This window comes from Salmo salar, chromosome ssa25 (assembly GCF_905237065.1).
Source record: "Salmo salar chromosome ssa25, Ssal_v3.1, whole genome shotgun sequence".
NCBI classification, from domain to species: Eukaryota; Metazoa; Chordata; class Actinopteri; order Salmoniformes; family Salmonidae; genus Salmo; species Salmo salar.
In genome coordinates this window covers 15,755,745-15,780,796 of record NC_059466.1, presented here as the reverse complement: position 1 = coordinate 15,780,796, position 25,052 = coordinate 15,755,745, and the positions used below count along the sequence as shown (strand labels likewise).

The following is a 25,052-nucleotide window of genomic DNA, read 5'->3' as shown; positions in this document are numbered from 1 at the left end:
AATAAAAATATTACATTCAGAGTACTTCTCTAAGTGTGTGTTGTGGGTATGACAATATTTGGATGCCACTGTACGTCTGTGAGGATGAGGGTGACTCATCTGTGTTTATTACAGCTCCATTGCAACATTTGGAGAAGGTGAAACCACTGGTTGAAAATATTGAAACGGGGCGTATCCTATGGAATTGGCGTGAGGAATGCTCGAAGTACTGTACTGACTTCTCGCCATTTGTTACAAAACCTCCCGATACTTTCAAGGAAATACAATTACTTGTAGGTGTTATCTGGAAGAAGACAGGATCTTTGGGGAAAAAAATGATATTCCTGTAGTTTATGTCACCTCTCCAAAAGTACAGGTAGGCCTGTTTGGACTTGAAATATCAGGACGCACATTTAGACTTCGAATGCAGTATTATTCCTAGCTGAGGAACTCCGTCCCTCAACAATACTTTCCCCAAACTTATTCTTGGGTGGGGCATTTGTTCTAATTAAACAGTAAAACAATAGTATTATACACTGTATAGCCTTTTTGGACAGTGTTATTTTTTATTGGACAGAGTGTATGACTTGTTATGGGTGAATTAATGTAGATTTGTCATGGTTTCTCATTCTCAACCTTACGTCTATAATAGTGTGTACACTATATGACTTTCAGAATCCTAACATCGCTGAGCCCCTCACATTAGACGTATTTCATGTCACTAAACGATGTGGCACAGACGGCGGTCACACACTGCAAGATATTTGGATTGTTGATACCACGCTATCTCGCAAAAACATTGTTGGTGCACTTCAGAGCTGTAACGATTTGACGCTTTGGTTAATTAAAGTCAAGTACAAAGTACAGACGCATACTAGTTGTAGTCATCGCTCCGGTTCGTGAGTCTACACTTTTTGGGTGATGCGAAACAACGTCATCGTCTCACTGGTTTATTTTCTGGCGAGCTCGCATTGGCTGTCGCTGATCACCGTTCTCAAAACTTGTCCGGGCACATCTCACACTACAAACGTTTGAAAATATCGGGAAGTCTGGGATTCCTGAAAGACGAGATCGGTATCCCTCGGATTGCGTCTCTTGAGCCGCTGACATTAAACCAGCGTCGGTGACGGCAACGCGCCCAGATTAGGCGATGGCATGGGGTTTTTGTCTCCGATTTTAAAAACTTCTCTGGGACAGCTAAATCGGGGCCAAAAACGTGTAGTGTACACCCGGTTTAAGAGACGTATTACTGTTTTATATAATTATGTGAGCATAATCTTCTAGTGTTTTAAGTATGAGCTCTTCTATAGAATATACATGTTTCGTCCCCCATGGTTTCCTCTGATTTGTAAGCGGGTGGAAGTTGAAAATTAGACAATTCTAGAAAATAATTATGCTGGGACAAACTAGAAAATTCACTGAGGCCCCTAGGGGTCCCCATCCCCCTGAAAGTTGCTGCACTAGAGGGCTATCCAATTGATTACTCACCTGAGCTAATTGATATTTTCAACTGACATTATATTAATACCATGTACAGAGATTGTAAATTCACAATATGTATTTACAGATATCAAACATAGCAATCATATTGGTATTTCGACAGGAGATGGATTTCCAAAGGCTGCTGTTGCAGGTGGAACAAGCCCTGAGCAGTGAAGAAGTACAAGCACTTGCATTTCTTTGCAAAGATTTACTGGATAAAGACCTGAACTCAGTGACCACAGCTAGTAAACTCTTCTCTCTTCTGATGGACCAAGAACTGTTATCCCCTGATCAACCTTACTTGCTTGCTGACCTACTACTCACCATCCAGCGGAACAGCTTGATGCGAGGCCTTGGCCTCAACAACCAGCTACCAACAACCAGTAGCCTCATCTCTCCTTATAGGTGAATATATAGGCCACATTTACTATAACCTCATCCCCAGGCTTAGTGTTGTCGGAGGTGGCTGGCAATTAAATGATTAGTACATCTGAATCCATACATCTTCCCCCACAATTGAATACAGACAAAGATAACTTACCACTCATGACACGAATATAAACACTTGTTGTGTTACAGTTGATCACTCCATATACTGTACTGTAATATGATGTTCTCTGAAAAGCGAATGACACATTGTATCTAACCACCTGCAGAAAGCTGCTGTATAACCTGTCAGAGAACATCACTACAGATGAGTTGAGGGAGATCAAGTTCTTGTTGAGTAATGAACTCCCTCGTAGAAAACTAGAGGACAACCTGGTGAGTATGTCAGAACAGTCTAAAATTCAATATGTGTTGTCCAGAGTAGGGCAGTCACCTTTTATTTTGTGCAATTTAGTGCTTATCTTGATGGAAGAACTGACGTTATACATTTTTCTTTATTCTTTCAGACTACCTTGCAATTATTCCTGGAAATGGAGAAAATTGATATTTTGAGCATCATAAAACTAAACACTCTTGAAAGCATTTTTGGAATTGTCTGCCCCATGTTGAAAACAACAATCAAAAAGTATAAGACGCAGAATTCCTTAGCTGGTAAATCACATATGCTGAACAATCCAATCCCTTGCCTGTCAATGATTTAGAACAGGGATATATGACTGCGATGTTTTATGCTATTCAATCAGGGCCAGGAACTCAAGAGACAGGGGTGGGACAGTTCAGACCAAGATCTGTGTCTGTGTCTGAAGCTCATCCAGGAATCCAGGTAACATACAATGCTCGTCAGCGCTCCTTTTTATTTCTTACATTATATCCAGTACTCATGGACACATTTCAGTTCATATCTTGATAAGCTACTACAGTATAATCCTCACAGACTCTCATGCCTGTTTTATTTGTTTTCCTTCAGGCTGCCTCCATGCTTCCAAAGAGAACTGTCTTTTGTGAACTATCAGGTGACTATCCACTGGGCACAAACTGGTCGAATCAACGCTGAATCACCTCCTACTAGAGAGTTGATCTTCAGCGGTTCATTTGGTCTCCCATCCAGGGTTTTAACCAAGCCCAGCTTTTATATGTGTTACTGACTACTATTAATGTGCTATCGTGAGAATGATTTTTGAGTGACCTCTTAAAAACTAAAGTCATTCCAAAAGGTAGGTTTAACAGAGCAAATGAAATGGGACCATACTTTATCATCAATGATGCTATTAGTCTGGCTTTAATTCCAGTGTGTCTACAAATTAATAATTAATATGTTGGATTCACGTCTCAATCTCAACCGAAAATCAAAATTAAAGAGTAGGACTAAATCAAACTTTAAATGTACTTTAAATAAAGTTTCATTTGATTTAGTCCTATTCTTTAACTTTGATTATTGGTTGAGATGGAGACGTGAATCTAACATATACATTATTGATTTGTAGACAAGGTGGAATTTGTTGACCATCAAACAAAATTCAATATCACTTTTACTATACAGTCAATAGCCTATTAACTTGTCGACAAGTTAACAAATGATGTTGGATCTCCAACTAAACCAAAAAAAGTTAAAGAATGGGATTAAGCCAGTGGCTCTAATGAAACTATCCAAGCATTAAATGTTGATATTTGGTTGCGTTGTCAACCAAACACAATTCAATATACATTTTGTAATACAGTAAATTGCCGAAAGTTAGAAATATATTACAAACTAATGTAACAGTATTTATTCAACCTTAAAATGGGTAACACATCCATGGCCACATTTTGAGGTTAAGGTAACTATAAATGTCTTCTTATATAATCATATTAAGCGTGCATGTTCAAGATAGCATGAATAGGTCATCGCAGGTCTGTGGAGATCTTCACAATTGCTGTAATGCAGAATCATGAACAACATCGATCACTTGCACTATGTACTTTTAATGTTATCTCAATTGCAATCCAATTCATTTGGTTGTGCTATTAGATAAAGCACAGTGATAATATATCAAGTTGTGTAAATACAAAATATGTGACATTGTATTCCCATTTGAACTTTTGTTTTGCTTTTTAATGGTTGAAAGCGTGGCGATAACACATTTAGATGACAACTAAACCGAAAATCAGACGTTGTTTTCCCATTGGAATTTGGTTGTGCTTTTAGATGTTTGAAAGCATAGTGATAAAGCTTTGGGAATTCAACACATTTCTGGCAGTCTTTTTGACTGGGTGAATAAAGGTTGAAATCTCATTGATCAACGTCTCAACCAAATATTACCCAAATTTCAATGTTGAAATGACACGATGTGCCCAGTGGGTACTGTCAATGTCAAATCTTCTTCAGTATGTTATAACATGCTCACCTTCCATTTCCTGTTTGTCTTACACATTCCATTTTCTTTTTGTCTTAGTTGAACAGTATAGCCATTCTGACGAGACTCTCATTCCCCCCACTTACTTCTCGAGTTCACAGCCTTCAGCCAAGGTAAGTGTCTAATGTTCAGTCCAGGTTTTGGGGGCCACACTTATTTGCTGTATATGCTGTATTGGACCATACAGCATACATCAACAGGAACACCCCACCAGTATTTACATCAGAGGCTATGGCCATCCCTCATGTCTGTGTAGTAACTTGTCATTACCTTTTCTTGCATTCCCAGGTATCCTGTCTGAATCGATCTGACACCTCTCTGGGTAAGTCCCACACTGAACATGCTGTGCCGCACTCTACACTTGTTCTCTGTTTTGGAGTACAGTACAGAACTCACATGACCTTTTTGTGTCATCTTGGTCTATCCACACAGCAGATGTTCGGAGAGTCTCATATTCGATGGATGCAGTACTTTCACATGGGCTGAGTCTCCTAAGTACCAATGGGGACAACTGTGCTGCTCTCATTAAAGGTCAATTCAGAATGTATAATGCCAATCTGCAAAAGGGGCCTGCTGACTCTTCCCTCTCCTACTCGCTCTGTTGGCTCATTGGCATCACTGTTAAATGTTAGCTGTATCATTGATGCATTCTTACCTGATCCACGTCTTCTCTCACATAGAGTATCATCATGTTTCATCCACATCCTCATGTGGAGACAATAAGAACTTTGGCCCAGCAGATCCTCAGACAGGAAACACCAAAAGAGAGGTTTCCCTTATAATTATCTTTTTAAAGGAGCGTTGACAAAGTCATGTCAGTGCCTGCTTTTACTGAAAACGGACTGTAATGTATAGATTATTTTAGGTACACTAGTTGTTTCTGGGATTATGGATTTGTATATGATGTACAGTGCATTCGAAAAGTATTCAGACCCCTTGACTTTTTCCAGATTTTGTTACGTTACAGCCTTATTCTAAAATTGATGAAATTGTGTTTTTCCCCTCATCAATCTAAACACAATAGCCCATAACGACAAAGCAAAAACAGTTTTTTCAATTTTTTTGCAAATAATAATAAAAAAAGCGGAAATATCACATTTACATAAGTATTCAGACCCTTTACCCAGTACTTTGTTGAAACACCTTTGGAAGCGATTACAGCCTCGAGTATTCTTGGGTTTGACGCTACAAGCTTGGCACACCTGTATTTGGGGAGTTTCTCCCACTCTTCTCTGCAGATCCTCTCAAGCTCTGTCAGGTTGGATGGGGAGCATCGCTGTACAGCTATTTTCAGGTCTCTCCAGAGATGTTTGATCTGGTTCAAGTCCAGGCTCTGGCTGGGCCACTGAAGGAAATTCAGAGACTTGGAAGGTGAACCTTCGCCCCAGTCTGAGTTCTTGGTCACCTCCCTGACCAAGGCCCTTCTCCCCCGATTGCTCAGTTTGGCCGGGCGGCCAGCTGTAGGAAGAATCTTGGTGGTTCCAAACTTCTTCCATTTAAGAATGATGGAGGCCACTGTGTTCTTGGGGACCTTCAATGTTCCAGACATTTTTTGGTACCCTTCCCCAGGTCTGTGCCTCAACACCATCCTGTCTCGGAGCTCTACGGACAATTCCTTGGACCTCATGGCTTGGTTTTTGCTCTGACATGCACTGTCAACTGTGGGACCTTATATAGACAGGTGTGTGCCTTTCCAAATCATGTCCAGTCAATTGAATTCACCACAGGTGGACTCCAATCAAGTTGTAGAAACATCTCAAGGATGATAAATGGAAACAAGATGCACCTGAGCTCAATTTCGAGTCTCAAAGCAAAGGGTCTGAATACTTATGTGAATAAGGTATTTCTGTTTTTATGTTTAATACATTTGCAAACATTTCTAAAACCCTGTTTTCGCTTCGTCATTATGGGATATTGTATGTAGATTGATGATAAAATTGTTTTATTTAATACATTTTAGAACAAGGCTGTAACGTAACAAAATGTGGAAAAGTCAAGGGGTCTGAATACTTTCCGAATGCGCTATATGTGTTTTCTTTCTGTAGGAACTGGGAGAATATTCTATGACAGGAAAAAAGAGAGGTTTCTGTCTGATCATTAACAACAATGACTTTAGAAATTCCCCTCAACTGTTAAAAGAAAGAGAGGGAACACACATTGACAAAAGTAAGATCATCTTTACTTGTAATACTTACTATACCGAAATACTTCCAATACCTGTATGTTGGTTGCTTTTGAAGCCCTAGGGCTAAACCACAACCACTTGTATGTGTGTGTGTTTTAGAGAGTTTGGTGAGTGTGTTTAACTGGCTGGGCTTTGAGACACAGACTGAGCCAGACTGCAGTCGGGAGAAGATACTATCTCTACTTGTGGAGCTGAGCAAACGGGATCACAGCCAGATGGACTGCCTGGTGTGCTGCGTTCTGAGCCACGGCCTAGAGGGAGGTGTTTACGGGGTGGACGGGCTAGAGGTCAGTGTCAGGGAGCTCACAAAGCCCTTCTCTGGACTGGAGTGCAGCTCACTGAGGGACAAGCCCAAGCTGTTCTTCATTCAGGCCTGTCAGGGCAACAAGGACCAAAAGCAAGTGTTCATCCAGTCTGATGGCCCAGGACCAAGCTCTACTACCACCAGCTCTATCTGCACTGATGCAGTGGTACACAGAGACTCCATTCCCACTGATGCTGACTTCCTTCTGGGCATGGCCACTGTCCCTCACTTTGCCTCTTTTAGAGACAAGAAGCTGGGCACTTGGTTCATCCAGTCGTTGTGCCAGAACCTCATCAACTTGGTGCCCAGGTTAGTGCTCAGAGATATGCTTGGTCTCTCTGTTGTTAGATTCTGCCATCGGTACACAGTGAAATATGACGTACAGATGTGAGCGTATTGTTGGTAAATTAATATCAGGTTTGATTTCCTCTCATTGTTCTCTCTCTGTCCAGTGGGTATGACTTGCTGTCCATCCTGACCAAGGTGAATGATGATGTCAGCAGGAAGACCAATGGCATTAAGAAGCAGATGCCCCAGCCTGCATACTCACTCAGAAAGAGGGTGGTCTTTCCCATTCCCAAAGAACCACCTCCCAAACTGTGAGCCACAAGCATTGGCTTGAGACCACTAGAGCAGATTTCTTTAATGGTCGTCACCTTTCCCATCTATTCAGGGACTGATTCAGAAACTAGTTGAGCGGACTCTCACCGACGATATTAATCAATGGGGAAAAGACTAGTACTTGAATACCACTGCCCTAGACTGAGAGACTGTCTCCACACTCCTGTTTACACTGCACACCTCGGGGATCCCTCAATTATAAACTGCTGTGTTTTTCCAAAACTGAATGTTAACTGTTTTTTACACCTTATATAAAAAATGAAACGCAGTATAAATATATCCAAAGAACTGTAAATAGAACGTTTCAGGAAATGTTTTTAAAGGGTATTTTTAAACGTTGTAGAGGAGAAGCAAGAACAACCGAAGAGCACTTAATATGCAACGTTTTCCACGTGTTCTTTTCTCAATGGTCAATTTCTTACTCCCTTGCACATTGACTTCCTAAATGAATACAAATAACATTTTCAATCAATATTGATCATGTTGTTGTTGCTGCTGTTTCAATACATCACAGTGTACTCCTTGACACCACATGTCATATAACACATCCAAGACAAATTCTATGACAGAAGAATAAAAAATATGTTCAAACATGTATTGGTGTGGTCATGAGTTGCACTATGGCTCTGTTGGTTCTTGTGTGACGCATGACATGCGTCTTGGTTCGAGCTGGCTTGGGTTTTTCCCGACGTCTGACATACGACAGGTCTGTCACAACAACAAGATGGCTATCACTAGCAGGTTTGAACAGAAACTTCAGTGACAGTTTCTCTGGATGAAGAGGATACATAGAGTATCAGTAGCTTACCACCACATCCAGTTGCTCTTGTGTCTGGTGATAAGCTGTTCTCAACAAACTGATGGTTACATCCTTCTCTATCAGCTCACCAGCTAGTACCTAGAAAGCCACACACACTCAGTGACTTCAGAGGTAAACGATCCCATTGTCCGAACCACCTACAAGTCAAATTCAGGTTAACATTGGTAGCAACAAATATCCTCTGACCTGTATCTCCTCCTCAAACCTGGCCTGGAGTTCTGCTATTTCTGCCTCAAAGGCCTTTCTTTGGTTATCCTTTTCCTGTTCACTTTTGTTCAGCTGCTCACGTGCTGTCAGAGATGAGAAATATACCATTTCTAAATATCAACACTGAAGCTGAGGAGCTGTATAACAACTCTACTTTGCACAATTGTTAATAACCTCACAATGCATCAGTTGGTCCATGAGATGCTTTTCCTGCTCCTCTTTCCAGCTGTTCTCCTTCCTTAGCCAGCTGCTACGCATCTCCTCAAATATACTGTCCTAGAGCAGTAGGGAAAAAACACCATTTTAATTTTCAATAAATAAATCTACCTTTTTTTTTTGCAGTACATTTCACTGAAAAAATGTGAAACACCAAGTTCTGACTGGTGCCATCTGGCAACAGGTGGCAAGGCTAATTCACCTTGTAGGTGCGGAAGGAGCTTTTGAGGAAGTCATAATCTTTCTCCAGCAGGGCTGTGAGGTTGACAAGCAAAGAAAGGGTGAGAGTGATAGGGACAGGTTGAAGAGATACAGTATTAGTTAGACTGTTAGGCTGCCACAAGTCATTGTTTCTTGTTTAATACCACATCTCTCCTCTGCACAGCCCTTCTCCCCCTCCAGAGTCTTGGTATGGAGGGTCACCAAAGCACTGATCTCTGATCTGTGGGCCTGCATTAGCTGCCTGTAAAGCAGAGGGAAGTGGTGACTGGGAATCACCTCTTTGTCAAAGGACCTTATTCCAATTTGACAGTCTAGCATGAATTGACACCACCTCTGCTAGCTGTGTGGGGCATAAAGTACCTACTCCATCTCCTGTTGATGCTGCTGCCTAACTCTCTCAGCTCTCCGCTCTGCTTCGTCCAACAGCTGTGAAACAGAGACATGATGAAGTCAGGAGTCAGAGGTCCCCTTTAGATGACCATGTTGGAGAAACTATCTAGATATCTCACTGCACGGCAGCTGTGCTGGTGGGACCGCCGTTCATCCTTTAGGAGGTCTGTCAGTTTCCCCATCTGCTCCTGCATGTCCTGCAAAAAACCCTGCCTAGAGAACACAAAGGCAATAAGCCAAGCATGTTTAGGCCAATAACTCTGTAATCCAGAAGAGCAGATTTCATGCACAGAATGTTACTATCCATGTCAAACTACCCAAATCAACTATATCAATGGTATTTGAATGAGTTCTGTGCTTTGAGTGACATATCATATTGACAACTGACTAAACACAGGGAAATTAAAAACTCACATGTCCATAGTTTGGGGAAACCCAGTGGTCCACTAGGCCTGAGGTCTACACTGTGCAAGTTCTCAGGTTTTTTGCTGGGATTCTAATATGAGGTCATAGTTAACTTCTAGGTTCTCACAAACGTTACTGTTCCAGAAAATCTCTGTTTTATTTCATTTATTTTTATTTCACCTTTATTTAACCAGGTAGGCAAGTTGAGAACAAGTTCTCATTTACAACTGCGACCTGGCCAAGATAAAGCAAAGCAGTTCGACACATACAACACATGGAGTTACACATGGAGTAAAACAAACATACAGTCAATAATACAGTAGAAAAATAAGTCTATATACAATGTGAGCAAATGAGGTGAGATAAGGGAGGTAAAGGCAATAAGTAGGCCATGGTGGCGAAGAAAAGTAGAACAACTTTTTTTTTTCAAATCCAATGTATTTTCCATGTAGATTCCATGTCACAACACTTTGACAGATTATGTTGGGAAAGCTGAATTCTCTTGCTAGAAAATGTAATTTCTAGTGCTCCTCATTAAACCAGTAGATGCCAGCATTCATCTATTTTCTGACGTCTAAACGGGTTCCGTGGGACGTCCCAATGCTGAAGTCACCCCAATGACGTTGACATTTCAAACGGTTAAAGTAACACTTACGAGAAAAGGCTGCAGTATAACTGCAGTTAGAGTGCAGTATACCTGCAGTATGCTACAAATACTGCGTCCAAGTCGACTGCAGTTTCAAACTTCAATGTTTTTTTAAGGGAAGGCTACGGGTTAAGGTTAGGTTGGGAGCAGCATTTTCCAAATTCGGTCCTGGGGACCCTAAGGGTTGCACATTTTGTTTTTTGACCTAGCACTACACAGTTGATTCACCCCTTGGACTGAGTTAGGGAAGCGCTGGGTTAGGGTTTACGGCACTAACCATTATCTGAAATCAAACTGATATATTCACAATACCCAATTTTCAATGTACTACAACTGCGGAAAATAATATTTATTTGACCTGATGAACCGGATGTTGTTGATCAGTTGTCGAATGATCAAATCGGATTAGTGTCATGGGAGGACCCAACACTAACTGGATCCTATCCACATTAAGACTTCCGGTTTCCGGATTTTGCCTTCAAAATAAAGGTTTGCGGTAAAACGTGTATGATAAGAAAAATAGTTTTTTTTGCAGCTTTGTATAGTGCATCATTTCAAAAGTATGTAAAAAATAATAAAAATAAAACGATGTATAAGGACATGGTGTAAGAATCTAAACTAAATAGATTTTCTACTTTATATACGATAAAGATTATTATAAGGTGGAGCTTAAGTAAATTAATGTCAAGAACATAATAGCCTACTGGTAAACAGTTTTGTTTTATAAACCCTTATTTTGATTGTATGATTGTTGTTTATTTACTGGTGCTATTGTTCAAGGATGCAATTTTGAAATGTAATGTTTAAGAAAAGTATTTTTGTTGTATTGCACAAACAAATTGCACCGTACAGGAAAATAAAATAATATATATAAAAAAAAAATATATATATATATATATATATATATAAAATAAAATGATCGTGTGTCCTTAAAACCAGGGTCCAGTCTACTCACTATAGTCCCTAGAATACAAATCAGATGAGTTTTAACAAAAAGATAGGTCATAGGAAGTGTTGGACTTTTACGGAGTGTTGCTGGCCTTTTAATTCGTCCATCACATTGGCCACAATGCAAATCACTGTATATGGAATACATAGACTTTATAGAGTAAAATCTTAAACAAATCAAATGTTATTTGTCACATGCGCCGAATACAACAGTGAAATACTTACTTACAAGCCCTTAACCAACAATGCAGTTTTAAGAAAAATAAGGGTCAAGTAAAAAATAGATATGTAAAAAAATAAGACATAAAAGTAACAAATAATTCAAGAGCAGCAGTAAAATAACAGTAGTGAGGCTATATACAGGTGGTACCGGTACAGAGTCAATCAATGTGTGGGGGCACTGGTTAGTCGAGGTAATTGAGGTAGTATGTACATGTAGGTAGAGTTAAAGTGACTATGCATAGATAATAACAAGAGAGAGTAGCAGCAGCGTAAAAGGTGGGAGGGGGGGCAATGCAAATAGTCTGGCAATGCAAATAGCCATTTGATTAGCTGTTCAGGAGTCTTATGGCTTGGGGGCAGAAGCTGTTAAGAAGCCTTTTGGACCTAGACTTGGTGCTCCGGTACCGCTTGCCGTGCGGTAGCAGAGAGAACAGTCTATGACTAGGCCTTCCTCTGACACGCCTGGTATAGAGGTCCTGGATGGGAGGAAGCTTGGCCCCAGTGATGTACTGGACCGTATGCACTACCCTCTGTAGCGCCTTGCGGTCGGAGGCCAAGCAGTTGCCATACCAAGCAGTGATGCAACCAGTCAGGATGATCTCGATGGTGCAGCTGTAGAACGTTTTGAGGGTCTGAGGACCCATGCCAAATCTTTTCAGTCTCCTGAGGGGGAATAGGCTTTGTCATGCCCTCTTCACAACTGTGTTGGTGTGTTTGGACCATGACCATCTCTGACCTCCTCCCTGTAGGCTGTCTCATCGTTGTCGGTGATCAGGCCTACCACTGTTGTATCATCGGCAAACTTAATGATGGTGTTGGAGTCGTGCCTGGCCTTGAGTGAACAGGAAGTACAGGGGGGGCTGAGCACGCACCCCTGAGGGGCCCCCGTGTTTAGGATCAGCGTGGCAGATGTGTTGTTACCTACCCTTACAGGAGTGGAGTAAAAGGCCAGCAACACCCCGTATTATTCAGAACCCCATGAAATGACACCATATATACATTCTACTGCCCCTACTGAGTATTCCCGTACAATACTTTTACTGCGGCACATAGAATAATTTTTGCTCTATAACGCTTCGAACACACCGACAGCGTCATTGCGCAAAATAGTATGCAGCATAATCTGGATATGTATGCAACACAACATTCACCTTCTGCTACCATTTCTGTCAAGCCGTTTACGCATACAGTTTGACATACATTCGATAAATCCAATTTATCTACCACACCAAACACACTGCAACTGCCTCTGCAACACAATGCTGCAAGGTAAACACAGTGTTTCATTGGAAACGCATGTAATTCTGGTGTACCAAAATGCAATAATGCTGTTGGTGTGTTCGAAGCGTAAGCCAATATGTATTTCATATGCAATGATTTGCATTGGGCACATTTAGTTTAACCTTGGAACATATTTTAAAACCCATATTTAATGCAAATATCACTTAAATATTAACAAATATAAATAATTGTTCATGTTTGGATAATTATTTATCAGATATCATGAATAAAATACAGGTTATTGACACGTTTATACTATTACGTGAGGGACTTTTATTTGGAAAATTTCCGAAATTCCGTAACCCGAAAGTACTTGTTTAATGTTGCTGACGAGACGCTGATTCAAATCGGCAACCCCCCATCCAGCTAATTTCGCCGGTTTCTGCAGCAGATAAATTACATTTGTACAACAATATATTAACTTTACGCACGAAATTGTTTACTAACGTTAGCCATGTCTCAAGACGGATTTCAACCTACACTAATAAGGACCACGCACAATAACAACACGAGGTCTGTCATGCTACTAGCTAGCTCTAGCTAGCCAACGATACATTCGATTTGTTTCCATCCAAGCATTTGATGCTCGTTAACTAGCCAGCCAGCTAGCATTATTCTCACTATCAAATATATTTAAAACTAACCCCTTTAGCAGGCTAGCAACATTTTAGCAAAAATTGTTATCAGGGCTTCATTCAGTACCATCATTTGTCAGTCAATAATACCAACAAAAAAACAGCTATTTCTATTTAATCAAATGCAGTGACACTAATAACTGTTAATCATGCTTTCTACGCAGCATGAGTATAAAACAAACTCAGGCACCGTGCCCTGGTAAAACGCCAATACAAATTCTGCATGAATACGGAACCAAAATTGGTAACCTTCCCGTGTACGTGATGGAAAAGGCTGAAGGGGAGGCACACCAACCCAGTTTCATCTTTAACGTGACAATAGGCGATGTGTCCTGCACAGGTGAGCCATCTTGTGAAGTATGTAAATTATAGGCTCTACTTAGCTAGAGGATTATGGGGGATTGATATTAACAACATGGGCTTCAAAGTTATATCCCCATGTTCGCCTCATCCTCAGTACTTTCTATGATACCTTGAGTGTCATTCTGTTATATCCCAGGTCAAGGATCCAGCAAAAAAGCTGCCAAACACCAGGCCGCTGAGTCTGCCCTGAACCTTCTGGAAATAGATGCTGGGACACCGTGAGTGAACATGTACAATTTCTAAAATGAGCATTTATGACAACAAGTTGCGTTTGCAACCATTCTAGTCAGGTAACATTATTATTAACTTTTTACGTCTGATATCCCCTCCTGCAGCCTTCACATAAAGACGGAGAGTAACGGCATCCCAGCAGAGCCCAACGATCAACCCAACTCAGTGGGAATTCTGCAGGTGTCTTTGTTATTGCCCTTCAATGACCTTAGATTGTGTTTTTGTAAAACAATAGGGCGGTGTACTGTTGCAGGGCTGTAATCATAGTAACACATTTATGTTGGCATTGAGCATCTTCAAGGTGACATAAGAAAAGTCCATATGATTATGAATAGATGGGTTGTTTTCATGTCTTTCCTAATATGTACACCATATATACAAAAGTATGTGGACATCCCTTCAAATTAGTGGATTCGGCTATTTCAGCCACATCCGTTGCTGACAGGTGTATAAAATCAAGCACACAGCCATGCAATCTCCATAGAGAAACAATTGCAGTAGAATGGCCTTACTGAAAAGCTCGGGGACTTTCAACGTGGCACCGTCATAGGATGCCACCTTTCCAACAAGTCAGTTTGTCAAATTTCTTCCCAGCTAGAGCTGCACCGGTCAAATGTAAGTGCTGTTATTGTGAAGTGGACACATCTAGGAGAAACAACTTTTCAGCTGCGAAGTGGTAGGCCACACAAGCTCACAGAATGGGACCGCCAAGTGCTAAAGCGGGTAGCGTGTTAAAATTGTTTGTCCTCAGTTGAAAACTGCCTCTGGAAGCAACGTCAGCACAAAAACTGTTTGCCGGGAGCTTCATGAAATGGGTTTCCATGGCTGAACAGCCGCTCACAAGCCTAAGTTCACCATGCACAGTGCCAAGTGTCGGCTGGAGTGGTGTATTGCTCGCTGCCATTGGACTCTGGAGCAGTGGAAACACGTTCTCTAGAGTGATGAATCACGCTTCACCATCTGGCAGTCCGACTGACAAATCTGGGTTTGGCGGATGCCAGGAGAATGCTACCTGCCCAAATGCACAGTGCCAACTGTAAAGTTTGGTGGAAGTGGAATAATGGACTGGGGCTGTTACGGGAAGTCTTAACGCTACAGCATACAATGACATTCTAGACGATTCTGTGCTTCCAACATTTTGGCAACAGTTTCAGGAAGGCCCTTTCCTGTTTCAGCATGACAATGCCCTCATGCACAAAGTGAGGTCCATACACAAATGGTTTGTCGAGATCGGTGTGGAAGAACTTGGCTGGCCTGCACAGAGCCCTGACCTCAACCCCATCGAACACCTTTGGGATGAATTGAAACCCTGACTGTGAGCTTGGCCTAATCACCCAACGTCAGTGCCCGACCTCACTAATGCTCTTGTGGCTGAATGGAAGCAAGTCCCTGAAGCAACGTTCCAACATCTAGTGGAAAGCCTTCCCAGAAGAATAGAGGCTGTTATAGTAGCAAAGGGGGGACCAACTCCATATTAATGCCCATGATTTTGGAATGAAATGTTCGACGAGCAGTTGTCCACATACTTTTGGTCATGTAGTGTATGTTTCCTATGGATTCCTCCCAAAAGGAGCTGGCACTGCAGCGGGGATGGCGCCTCCCTGAATACACTGTTCTCATGGAGGCGGGCCCACCTCACAAGAGAGAGTTCACTGTTACCTGCAGAATGGAGTCACTGACAGAGACGGGTAGGGTGGCTCCACGGTTGTTCTTTCTGAATGCTTTATCGTTTTAAAAGCAGAAAGTGTTTAAATACTTTTACCAATGCAAAAACACAATGCGTATGTTCTTTCAAATGCAAAGTGTTCAGTTTAGTCAGTTATAAGTATGTCATCCACGTGTATCCGATAGCAATGGGAAATTCCAAGAAGGTGGCCAAAAAGGCAGCTGCGGAGAAGATGGTGGCTAAACTTCAAAATCTGTCTGGCTGTCCTGAAATCACATGGGTATGTAGGATGTTTCTTCTCATTTGGCCTCCTTGGTAAAACATATTTAGGGTGTTTAGAATGAATGTAATGAGTGATCTTTTGACCAACTCTTTCCAGACCCCGAAACCCAGTGTCCGTCTGGAGAACTTGCGTAACTCCTCAGCAGAGAAGATGTCTCTCCTGAGAAGGAACCCACTCAGCATTCCCAACACCGACTATATCCAGATGATGCTGGAGCTGTCCAATGAGCAGGGCTTCGAAGTCACATACTTTGACATTGGTAAGGAGCTATTTCTTCCTTTTACTGATCATAGATGTTAACTTTGTGTTTTCAAGAATAGCTAAACGGGGGCATATTCCAAGTGTATTGTAGAGTGTGTTTGTGATGTGTTTGGTAGATGAGCTGACTGTGAACGGGCAGTACCAGTGCCTGGCAGAGCTGTCCACCTCACCTGTCACCGTATGCCACGGCACGGGCATCTCCTGCGGCAACGCACACAATGACGCCGCGCACAGCGCGCTTCAGTACATCAAGATCATGGCTTCTATCAAATGAACGATCCTAGTAAACGTCACAACTGTTTGACCTGCAATACATATTTAAGGAATTGAGGAGGAGAAAAAAAACATTTAATCACAACTGAAACGTGTAGCTATCTTCCATCTACCATTGTTTTCACTCTTTACCCGTGTTTACTCCATATGAAATTGGTGGATATTGAAGGCAGTATCAATAGGAATCATGCGATTCAGACAAAACAATCCAGTTGTTTTTGTAACAGAGGCAGTCAACACCGTTCATCACCTATGGTTTCTGTCAGATATTGAAGTTACTTTGAGAAGATCAGCGCAAAAAAACAAATCTAATCCCATGGGGGTTATGTACCGTAGAAAAACAGGGACAAGGGAATAGAATGGACACTAGTCTTGAATGGCTTTGCTGCCAAAATGTCGACATATCGAAAGTAGTCTCCAATTTATCCCCTTGTCCTTGTTTTTTTATAAGCCAGTTTGAGGACATGCAGTCATTTATTGAATGATACACAATTTAAAACTGTATTGCACTGAACAAAATTAGTGATGGAAACTGGTTTGGACTCGTTTACCTTTAAGGTTATGAGAAAATAATGAATTTAACATAATCTTATAGGTTCCCAAAATAATGAAGCCGATTGAAAAGGGTCTATTGGATAAACAATGTAGGAACAAACACTATACATTAATTTCACATTTTGTATTTGGTTTGATCTTCTAAATGATCTCTGCTTTATTTAATTGGTTATTTCTCTGCCAAATCAAGATTCAATTACATGACGGAAATAATTTTCCATAGCAATATTAACCCCTATTTTCTAATCGGCTTATTAAAAAGAGTCCATAATCACTTTGTTTGATTTTAGAGTAAAGGTTTTGAGCTTTGGTTGGTTTAAGACCATATTACTGTTTTATTCAGTCATAGGGAGAAGGACTGGTGTTTTTCAACTACCACCACATGTATTTACAAAGAACACTACTATTAAGCAGGTTTTTGTTTACAGTGACTTTATCTCCCAACAATTATCATTATAAACAACTGATCAATTAGAAAGTTACATTTAGCTTGTTTAGGTGATATTGTGCTGGATATTAAACCACATGTCTAGATTATGAACACATTTCTTTTTGTAAAATGTATCTTTTTTAAGTTAATGGTAGCAAGATGGCATTCTCGGAAACATCTGGACAACTCCTGACTTAGACTTCAAGACCAAGACTGCCATTATCGTCTCTTCATTCTACAAATGAGCAAGAGCCAATAATTGCAATCTTGGTAGCTTTGATGTTGATGACTAAGCAGGTAGTTGCCCTGTTGTGTATGGTGACGTCATCTTGCTCAGTCTGCCTGTAATGTTGTAGCTAGCCTAGTTATGTCAGCTGTATATGAAAGTCATGCTGCTGTGTGTGTGTGTGTGTTTTGAAGATTTTGAGTTTGTGTCGGCCTTCACACAGTCTTGAGAAATGTTATCGGCCGACTACGGAGGATTTTTACAACCCGAATTCCACCCTGTCCTGAGTTACTGTCACAGAGCCGAGACTGGGCGGTTTAATCACATTTTCCTTTCCTTTTAACAAGGTGTATTGTAAATCGTCTCGATGTTTTGGCGGACTCATCCCAAGCGCGTGCTGTATACCTGACCATATTAATACATATTTATTACATGTGAAGTGTGACAGACATGTTAAATAAATCCACCTGACATTGGCCTCATCCTACATTTATTTGACCTTTGATCCTTTTCCCCCCCCCTGACCTCCAATTTTAAACCAGTGCTGTAGAATGACCTATATAAACATGATTGTAGGGGAGATGGTAATAATTCAGTACTCTAGTCTCTTGGTCTGGGTCAACATGGTACCGGCAGTGCTGACAGGAAAAACAACTAAATAGGGGAGTCACAAAATATCTCAACCCGGTGCAAGAATTCCTTCACTTGTCTTTGATTCACTGACAAAGGCCCACACTGCCATCTACTGTGCAGGAGTACGATGGTGTTAATACACTGACTATTAGGTACTTACCATGACACTACTATACCTAATGCATGGCTGGATTTGGTAAATAGTGATAAACAGTTTGTGTCACAGACGCCACTGAGTTTTCTGTATTTTTATTAGAACAAGCACTATGTAGCAGCAGTGTACAGTGTTCATGGAAAGATATGTACTTAGACAATTGCACTTTAGAAGGTACCCATTAGAAAATAGATAGAACTCAGCTGACACAGTGCGTAGTGGTACAAGTCAGTCCAAAATTCAAAAGAAAAAGCCCAATTGAGAAAATAAAATATTTTGTAAGGCATTTGCAACATTCATTGGCAGGCTATGTCATTTAAACATGCAGATATAAACATTGTAACCGATTAATTACTCAGGTCTAACTGTTCTACTCTGATGAAACAAGTCTCTTTTTTACAGGTCTCTCTGAAAACAAATGTATTAATCTAGAACTAAAACTTTACAAAGTACATTATCCTCAAATGTCCTTATGGACAAGGTACTGTGTTAAAGTGGATGGTGTAGTCTTTTCATCCATCTAATCCAAAAGGGATAGGAATATTCCGCTGTTTACATGTAGTGCACTGCCAATAACAGTGATCACAAATGAGTGGGAGTGACTGCACAGAAAATAAGGAATTTCTAGATTATTTATGGGCAATGTCAATTGAGTGTGACCACAGTCTCCCATTCTCCCTCCCTCTTAACAAGATTTCAGACGACTACATTCCCTCCTTGGTGGAATGTGACACATTCAGAACATTTTCATTCCCTGACCGTCGTTATTCAGTACATAATACTCTGTGGGGAAAGTAGTTTTATTCGATTTTAAATGGTTTTCTTATCTGGCTTGTATGGGGTTTCTTATCAGTATTGTGTGAGAGGCATTAATAAAAATGTATTAAGGCACAGCAAGTGGAATTGACACTGACAAACAATTGATTTCTGAATACATAGCTACAATATGGTACTATCTATAATTTTTGGATCTAATCTGCAGTACTGCACAGGATAGTGCACACAATAATAGTTCTCTTTACAATTGAACATTTAAATTCTACATATTTCTAACATAAAACCACTTTTCCTGTTTCAATTTCAGGCTTCATTCTGGACAAAACGATTCAAAGAACAAATAAATATAATCCCAATGTAAAAATGTTGTTCACTCTACAGATTCTGCGGTAATGTAACAAATGTAACCATTGTGTATTGACTTCTACACACAGTGATAGAGGGAGGGGAACATCAAATATACATTAAAGCTGAAATGTTTGGCAGTAAAAGATCTAAACTGTTTAAATTGTATTGGTGTAAAGGATAATATACCAGTAAACTCTAGGAACTGGACACATGTTTAAAGGATATTCAAATATAATAGCATTAGCTGTATCGTAACTACCTAATTAAAACCACAGAACTTGAACGAGTTTATTTTTATTTATTAAAATGTTGGTCTTTGGCTTTAACATCCACATTCTGCCATTTGCAAAAGCAGAAAGTTCTGAACATTCTAAAACAACGTAATAAAAGTTGTTTGACTTACTCAAGCCCTTGGCCTCTACATAACAGATTTCCACATACATATGAATTCATGTAAAGTATTTTCAAAGAACTGACAGTAGGTGGCTCTAGTGTTTCATAAAGCACTAATTGTATAAGTGGGGTAGTCAGTCTGGTGTAGTTGTGACGGTCTAATGGTCATGAGTCATGTGGTTCCCAGTAGAGGACACATTGACCTCTATACTGCCACAGGAGGACTCCACTTTCACTATGACATTTCAGTTAGTGGCTTGGTCGGAAAATAACGCGAGACCGGACTCACGTGAAACGGAAATATATTTGACGAGCCCACTGGCTCCCTCACTATATATGGACAGAATCACAGATGAGTCGTGTAACCATGTATCCAGATAAGTGACCAGGTTTTAAATTGATTCCTCAGAAGGGTATGGCACAAGGCCAAACGTTCTGGGTAGGAATCTCTTCAGATCATCATGAGACATCCTGAGTGTTAGTATTACACATGTCCTTTCAGTTATACTACAGGCTAAACTGCAAACAGCAAAAAACACAGAAATTGTAGTACAGGAAATTAAAGAACATTACAATTATATTTATAATTACTTTTTAAAACTTTTCTTTTAACTTAAACTATTAAAACTAGTTTGAATGTGAGCTGTATAAGGGAAAGAATTGTCTTTACATGTGGTTTGCAATAACAGTTGTGGTAAGTGACATGAAGGGTCAAAAAGGAAGTTGTTTCTCAGGTCAGTGCTCACGCATCAGCAGTTGGGCCAGTCTTGTAATGATGGTCCTCTTCCAGGCAAACTGGAACTAAAAGTCTCCGCTCAAGGGGCTTGTCTTTTGGAGTTGCTGAGGAAATCTCTCAGTATACAGCAACGTCCATCAATACCAGTGACTAAAACAAATTAATTGCAACAAAAAAAGTGTCCCAAGAGAGAACAATACAGCTATGACACAGATTCAACTAATACAAAAGGCTGATCCAAAAATAAGAGCAATCTTGCCAATACTGTATAATAGTTACATTTTCACTAAATTCTATGAGTTGAAGATATTTTGCAAAAATATCTGACTTTTTTCAATTTTATTTTTGTTATAGTCTATATAGCATATGCCAATGAAAGCTGCACTCTAAACATGCATGATACATACAGTAAAAGGTAATCAAAAGCCTAATCCAAACACTAGTCTAAATCAAACTGCTTTCAGAACTCAAGTGGGTTTCACTAAAAGCTTTCAAATGTGTGGTGTGGATAGGCGACTTTTTAAGGCAAGGACATCCTCTGAAGTCAAAACAGCTTAGGATAGATCTACGTGGTAAGATTGTTGCCCTGACAACCCAGCCTCTGCAGCAAGCTCAATGAGGGGGATCCAAGAGGATACTTGGATGGGTGACTGGTTGGCTGCAGTGCCAAACAGGGTGACGGTTGGTCCAACTCATCTCTCATCTCTGAAGTCTTTTGTATCCTTCCACACTGTCATCTTGTCAATGAGACGTTCATTTGAAAACCGTATTGTGCATAGGAAAAAGCCTCTGTCAGCGATGATGATATGGTCTGTATAGCGATCCATATGCTACCATAGATTAGGGTTTTCCATGTTGATGAAGCCGGGGGATTTGCGAAGCTCCCAGTAGGTGTTGTTAGTGACCCAGCGCTCCCTATGATTGGCATCAACCACTTTCCTGGGAGTAAAGAGACGGGCAATCAATGAAATCGTCAGGGAGTTAAATGTCATGAATGGAATGGATAATGACAACTCAGCCACACAAGTGTAGGAGGAACAGCCAGATGTATTGCTGTCGATCTTGGGGATACATTCCCCAATCTACCCCTCGTTCTTCCCCCACTAAGCTAGCCAGGCTTATACTTTACATCATTGTAAATGACCTTCTAGCCTCTGTACTTACTTGAAGAAGCGTGGCTCGTGCTTTATGTCATTCTCCTCTTGCCACTTCCTTCTGGTGCGTTGCAGGTCTTCGATACGCTGCTTCTCTGAGGCAGCCATTTCCACATTGCCCTCCTCCAGGTGCCTAATGTAGAGAAACAACATCACTATGACTCAAATACACTGTGAAGTGTCCCTCAGCAGAGAAATACACAAAGCTTATCAACATATTTACCCGTGCAAATACTATTTGACTGATGTCTTATTTCTGATTTCAAAACTCGTTTTTAAGCCCTTTTTATAGCTTCACAAATCAATTCTGAAAATGTATATCAGAGTACAACTAAAGCTGCAATGGTTCACTAGTCCAGTAGTCAGATCTGCATGATAATGCTACTGTACCACGTTCTCTCAGCAGGTGGCAGCAGTAGCACACAGTGCATTTCTCATACTGTCTGGGCATTACAACAACCTTCACAGTAGCTGGAAGTGTGACGGCTTTCTGACTCTACCTTTGATCGGGTCTGAAGCGGGCATCTGTGGGTGGTAGTAGATCTTGCATCTCAGGGCAAAGCTCATTGAGCTCAATGGCAAACCTGGTGAAGCCATAATACAGCTCGTAATCTGTGGGCATGGAGCCTGAGGGAAGAACACAAGAATCCGTTTCAAGTCCTTTTTTTAAATTGTCTGGACTATTGACACCATTGTCAACACTTTCTTTGTTCCCATATCATGGTCTCATGTACTAGTAGCATATGTTCTACTCTAATGCTGTTATCTGCTCAATGCAAGGAGATATCCAATCAAAAAAACAGTTCAAAGCATCCTGCTTAGCGACAGTATGATTAACGTGGTTACCTGTCCTCCAGATGCATTTGGCAGAGGGCGGGACTCCACAGTAAAGGCCCTCATGCCATTTTCCGAACAGCCGATGCACTACCTTTCCCTCTTGGTCCATCACGATCCCTTGAACCTCATTCACATTAGAACTCCAGTAATTTCCCTGCAAGTAAAATGGTAACAGTAACATTGTGACCGTAAGATAAATAGCATTCATCCCCCACCTGAAAGGTAACAAATAGACAATAATTACATTTCCAAACGAAAGAGACAGCTATGGTGACGTGATAAACGCTTCACAGGGATGGTGATTTCTCAGCACATAATTGTCTTTGGACTTCATAGTGTTTGTACGGGTCATATCCACAGCTGAGTTCACCGATGTCTTACCTTGACGAAAGTGAGTTTGCAGATACAGGCACTGCTTTTGGTGTTCCTAATGGTGATCTCCCCGTAGTGTTCGATCCACCTTCTGCCGCTTAGGATGTTGTGCACGCAGGTGGTGACTTTGTTCCATTCATAGTGGTCACCAAAGCTGAACGACACAACAGCGATTAGTGTGAAAAGCCTGAAACACTCTCAGGATATCTACAGTAATCACAGACAATGATAGTTATTAAGTCGGTCTGTGTCTTTGAGATGCTTACTGGGCAACATAATCACAAGTCTCATAAACAAAACAGCGGCGGCTTGTGGGTACCTGTGCAATCTCATTTTCTGTCGAGGCAGAGACGCTTGCAATCTCCTATAATCTATGTGCTTATTCAGCAGCCCCCCCCTTCCTGCTCCTCTGTCTTTCTGATTCATTTCTCACAGGTTGGAAAATAGAGCACAGCTCATCTCACTCCTCCCTAACCCAGTCAGGGGAACTTCAGTAGGGCGTACAGTAGCTCCTTAAAGCTTCCCAGGACCCAGCATAGAGCCCACTCCACAGGGTGACGTGATGGCTGTGGCAAGGGGAGGCTGGCAGAGGCCTGATGGCTCTAAGTAGGTAAGGCCACTGTTATGGAGTTATTTAGGTAGCTCCTATAACGAATGACAGTGGGGACCAAACTGGGCCCGCGGAGACGTTTAGCTTGGTCCGCCAGAAGGTCCATTCCAAAGGAACATCTAAAGGATGTTACACAGAGAGGGACTGTGTGTGTGTGTGTTTGTGTGTAGCTGAAGAATAGGGCCAAAGCTGGATTACCTTGGTAGCATAACATTGACTGTGCCAATGGGTAGGATTTCCATGGATTTCCCCCAGAATTTGTTTTTCCATCTGACATCTGAGAAGAAAATTGGCAGAATTAGCCGTCAAGAAAAAGACAACCCATGACCTCATAGAGGAAGTGCACACTGTGTGTGACTGTAATTCAACAGATAACCTACCTTGCCAGAAGGTGAACTTGTTGGAATCAGCGTGACAAGCTGAGATTGGTGGATGGTGGCTCACCTTCAAGAGATAATCAAACGTCACACGTCTTATCAGTGGCAATATTGCTAGATTGTTGCCTCGTAGAGGAATTTATTTTAGGTCAAGATACAAGAAGGTGAGTCATTATATTGTGACTATCATGCAGACTGGGTACCTGGTAACAGCTGACACCAGCACTTAGGCTAAGTGCAGACTAGGTTCAGTCAGACCAAGTGGAAAGAAATAGAGTTACCATCATACCTTCAAAGGCCCTGCCAGCCGACTGGGACACACAGTCTTTAAGCACGCCGAAAGCCACCAGACCTGACAGGTCTGTCAGTCTGAAGCACGGTGCAATACAATACTGCAACCTGCAGCTCATGTTACTATTAAATTGATCTTAAAGACTCCAGTACATGGAAGAGAACTGGCACATTTGACCTAGTCTTGGAAAACCCAGACCTAGGGAACATTGGTACATTGTGGGAGGCTTGTCTTTCTAGAGCAGGGGTGTCAAACATACGGCCCGCGAGTCCAATAAATCCAGGGGGGGTGGGGGGGTTGAGTAAAACAAATATATACACCAAGTGTACAAAACATTAAGAACACCTGCTCTTTCCATGACATAGACTGACCATGTGAATCCAGGTGAAAGCTAGGATCCCTTATTGATGTCACATGTTGAATCCACTTAAATCAGTGTAGATGAAGGGGAGGAGACAGGTTAAAGAAGGATTTTTAAGCCTTGAGACAATTGAGACATGGATTGTGTATGTGTACCATTCAGAGTGTGAATGGGCAAGACAAAAAAATATTTAAGTGCCTTTGAACAGGGGTATAGTAGTAGGTGCCAGGCGCACTGGTTTGTGTCAAGAACTGCAACGCTGCTGGGTTTTTCACACTCAACAGTTTCCTGTGTGTATCAAGAATGGTCCACCACCTAAAGGACATCCAGCCAACTTGACACAACTTTGGGAAGCATTGGAGTCAACATGGGCCAGC

General features: G+C 41.2%; 4 protein-coding genes across 10 annotated transcripts in view; 2 read left to right on the top strand and 2 right to left on the bottom strand.

The window, feature by feature from the left end:
• Positions 1 to 164: 164 nt before the first annotated feature.
• LOC106586254 (caspase-8) lies at positions 165 to 7,946 on the top strand. Of its 3 annotated transcripts, none has more exons than XM_014173323.2 (13): positions 165 to 355; positions 1,583 to 1,866; positions 2,118 to 2,223; positions 2,355 to 2,499; positions 2,592 to 2,671; positions 2,816 to 2,861; positions 4,281 to 4,354; positions 4,530 to 4,563; positions 4,677 to 4,772; positions 4,922 to 5,010; positions 6,287 to 6,407; positions 6,526 to 7,039; positions 7,183 to 7,946. In XM_014173323.2, the coding sequence occupies exons 2-13, from the start codon at positions 1,586 to 1,588 to the stop codon at positions 7,331 to 7,333; spliced, it is 1,737 nt and encodes a 578-aa protein (XP_014028798.2). In that variant the 5' UTR covers positions 165 to 355; positions 1,583 to 1,585; the 3' UTR covers positions 7,334 to 7,946. The 3 variants fall into 3 exon arrangements, with proteins under 3 accessions (XP_014028798.2, XP_014028796.2, XP_014028797.2); XM_014173321.2 differs by having other exon boundaries at positions 4,674 to 4,772; XM_014173322.2 differs by having other exon boundaries at positions 167 to 355; positions 1,547 to 1,866; positions 4,674 to 4,772.
• Positions 7,840 to 10,651, bottom strand: flacc1 (flagellum associated containing coiled-coil domains 1). Its single transcript, XM_014173324.2, has 9 exons — positions 9,621 to 10,651; positions 9,326 to 9,419; positions 9,181 to 9,242; positions 8,960 to 9,057; positions 8,797 to 8,849; positions 8,558 to 8,654; positions 8,358 to 8,461; positions 8,160 to 8,249; positions 7,840 to 8,059 (listed from the first exon to the last, which is right to left on the bottom strand). Exons 1-9 carry the CDS (start codon positions 9,626 to 9,628, stop codon positions 7,970 to 7,972), a joined length of 696 nt encoding a protein of 231 aa, XP_014028799.2. The 5' UTR covers positions 9,629 to 10,651; the 3' UTR covers positions 7,840 to 7,969.
• A 2,334-nt stretch (positions 10,652 to 12,985) lies between these two features.
• On the top strand, positions 12,986 to 18,107 carry prkra (protein kinase, interferon-inducible double stranded RNA dependent activator). Its single transcript, XM_014173320.2, has 8 exons — positions 12,986 to 13,221; positions 13,508 to 13,683; positions 13,843 to 13,924; positions 14,042 to 14,117; positions 15,508 to 15,625; positions 15,789 to 15,883; positions 15,983 to 16,145; positions 16,264 to 18,107. Exons 1-8 carry the CDS (start codon positions 13,163 to 13,165, stop codon positions 16,419 to 16,421), a joined length of 927 nt encoding a protein of 308 aa, XP_014028795.1. The 5' UTR covers positions 12,986 to 13,162; the 3' UTR covers positions 16,422 to 18,107.
• A 390-nt stretch (positions 18,108 to 18,497) lies between these two features.
• The window catches only part of osbpl6 (oxysterol binding protein-like 6), a 58,997-nt gene continuing 52,442 nt past the window's right edge, over positions 18,498 to 25,052 (bottom strand). For all 5 annotated transcript variants that reach the window (XM_014173319.2, XM_045707794.1, XM_045707791.1 and 2 more), the window contains 7 exons: positions 24,026 to 24,089; positions 23,844 to 23,922; positions 23,045 to 23,189; positions 22,673 to 22,817; positions 22,327 to 22,453; positions 21,837 to 21,959; positions 18,498 to 21,611 (listed from right to left, as the gene is read on the bottom strand). In XM_014173319.2, the coding sequence (XP_014028794.2) occupies positions 21,503 to 21,611; positions 21,837 to 21,959; positions 22,327 to 22,453; positions 22,673 to 22,817; positions 23,045 to 23,189; positions 23,844 to 23,922; positions 24,026 to 24,089 (792 nt within the window). In that variant the 3' untranslated portion in view covers positions 18,498 to 21,502. The remainder of the gene's footprint in view (positions 21,612 to 21,836; positions 21,960 to 22,326; positions 22,454 to 22,672; positions 22,818 to 23,044; positions 23,190 to 23,843; positions 23,923 to 24,025; positions 24,090 to 25,052) is intronic.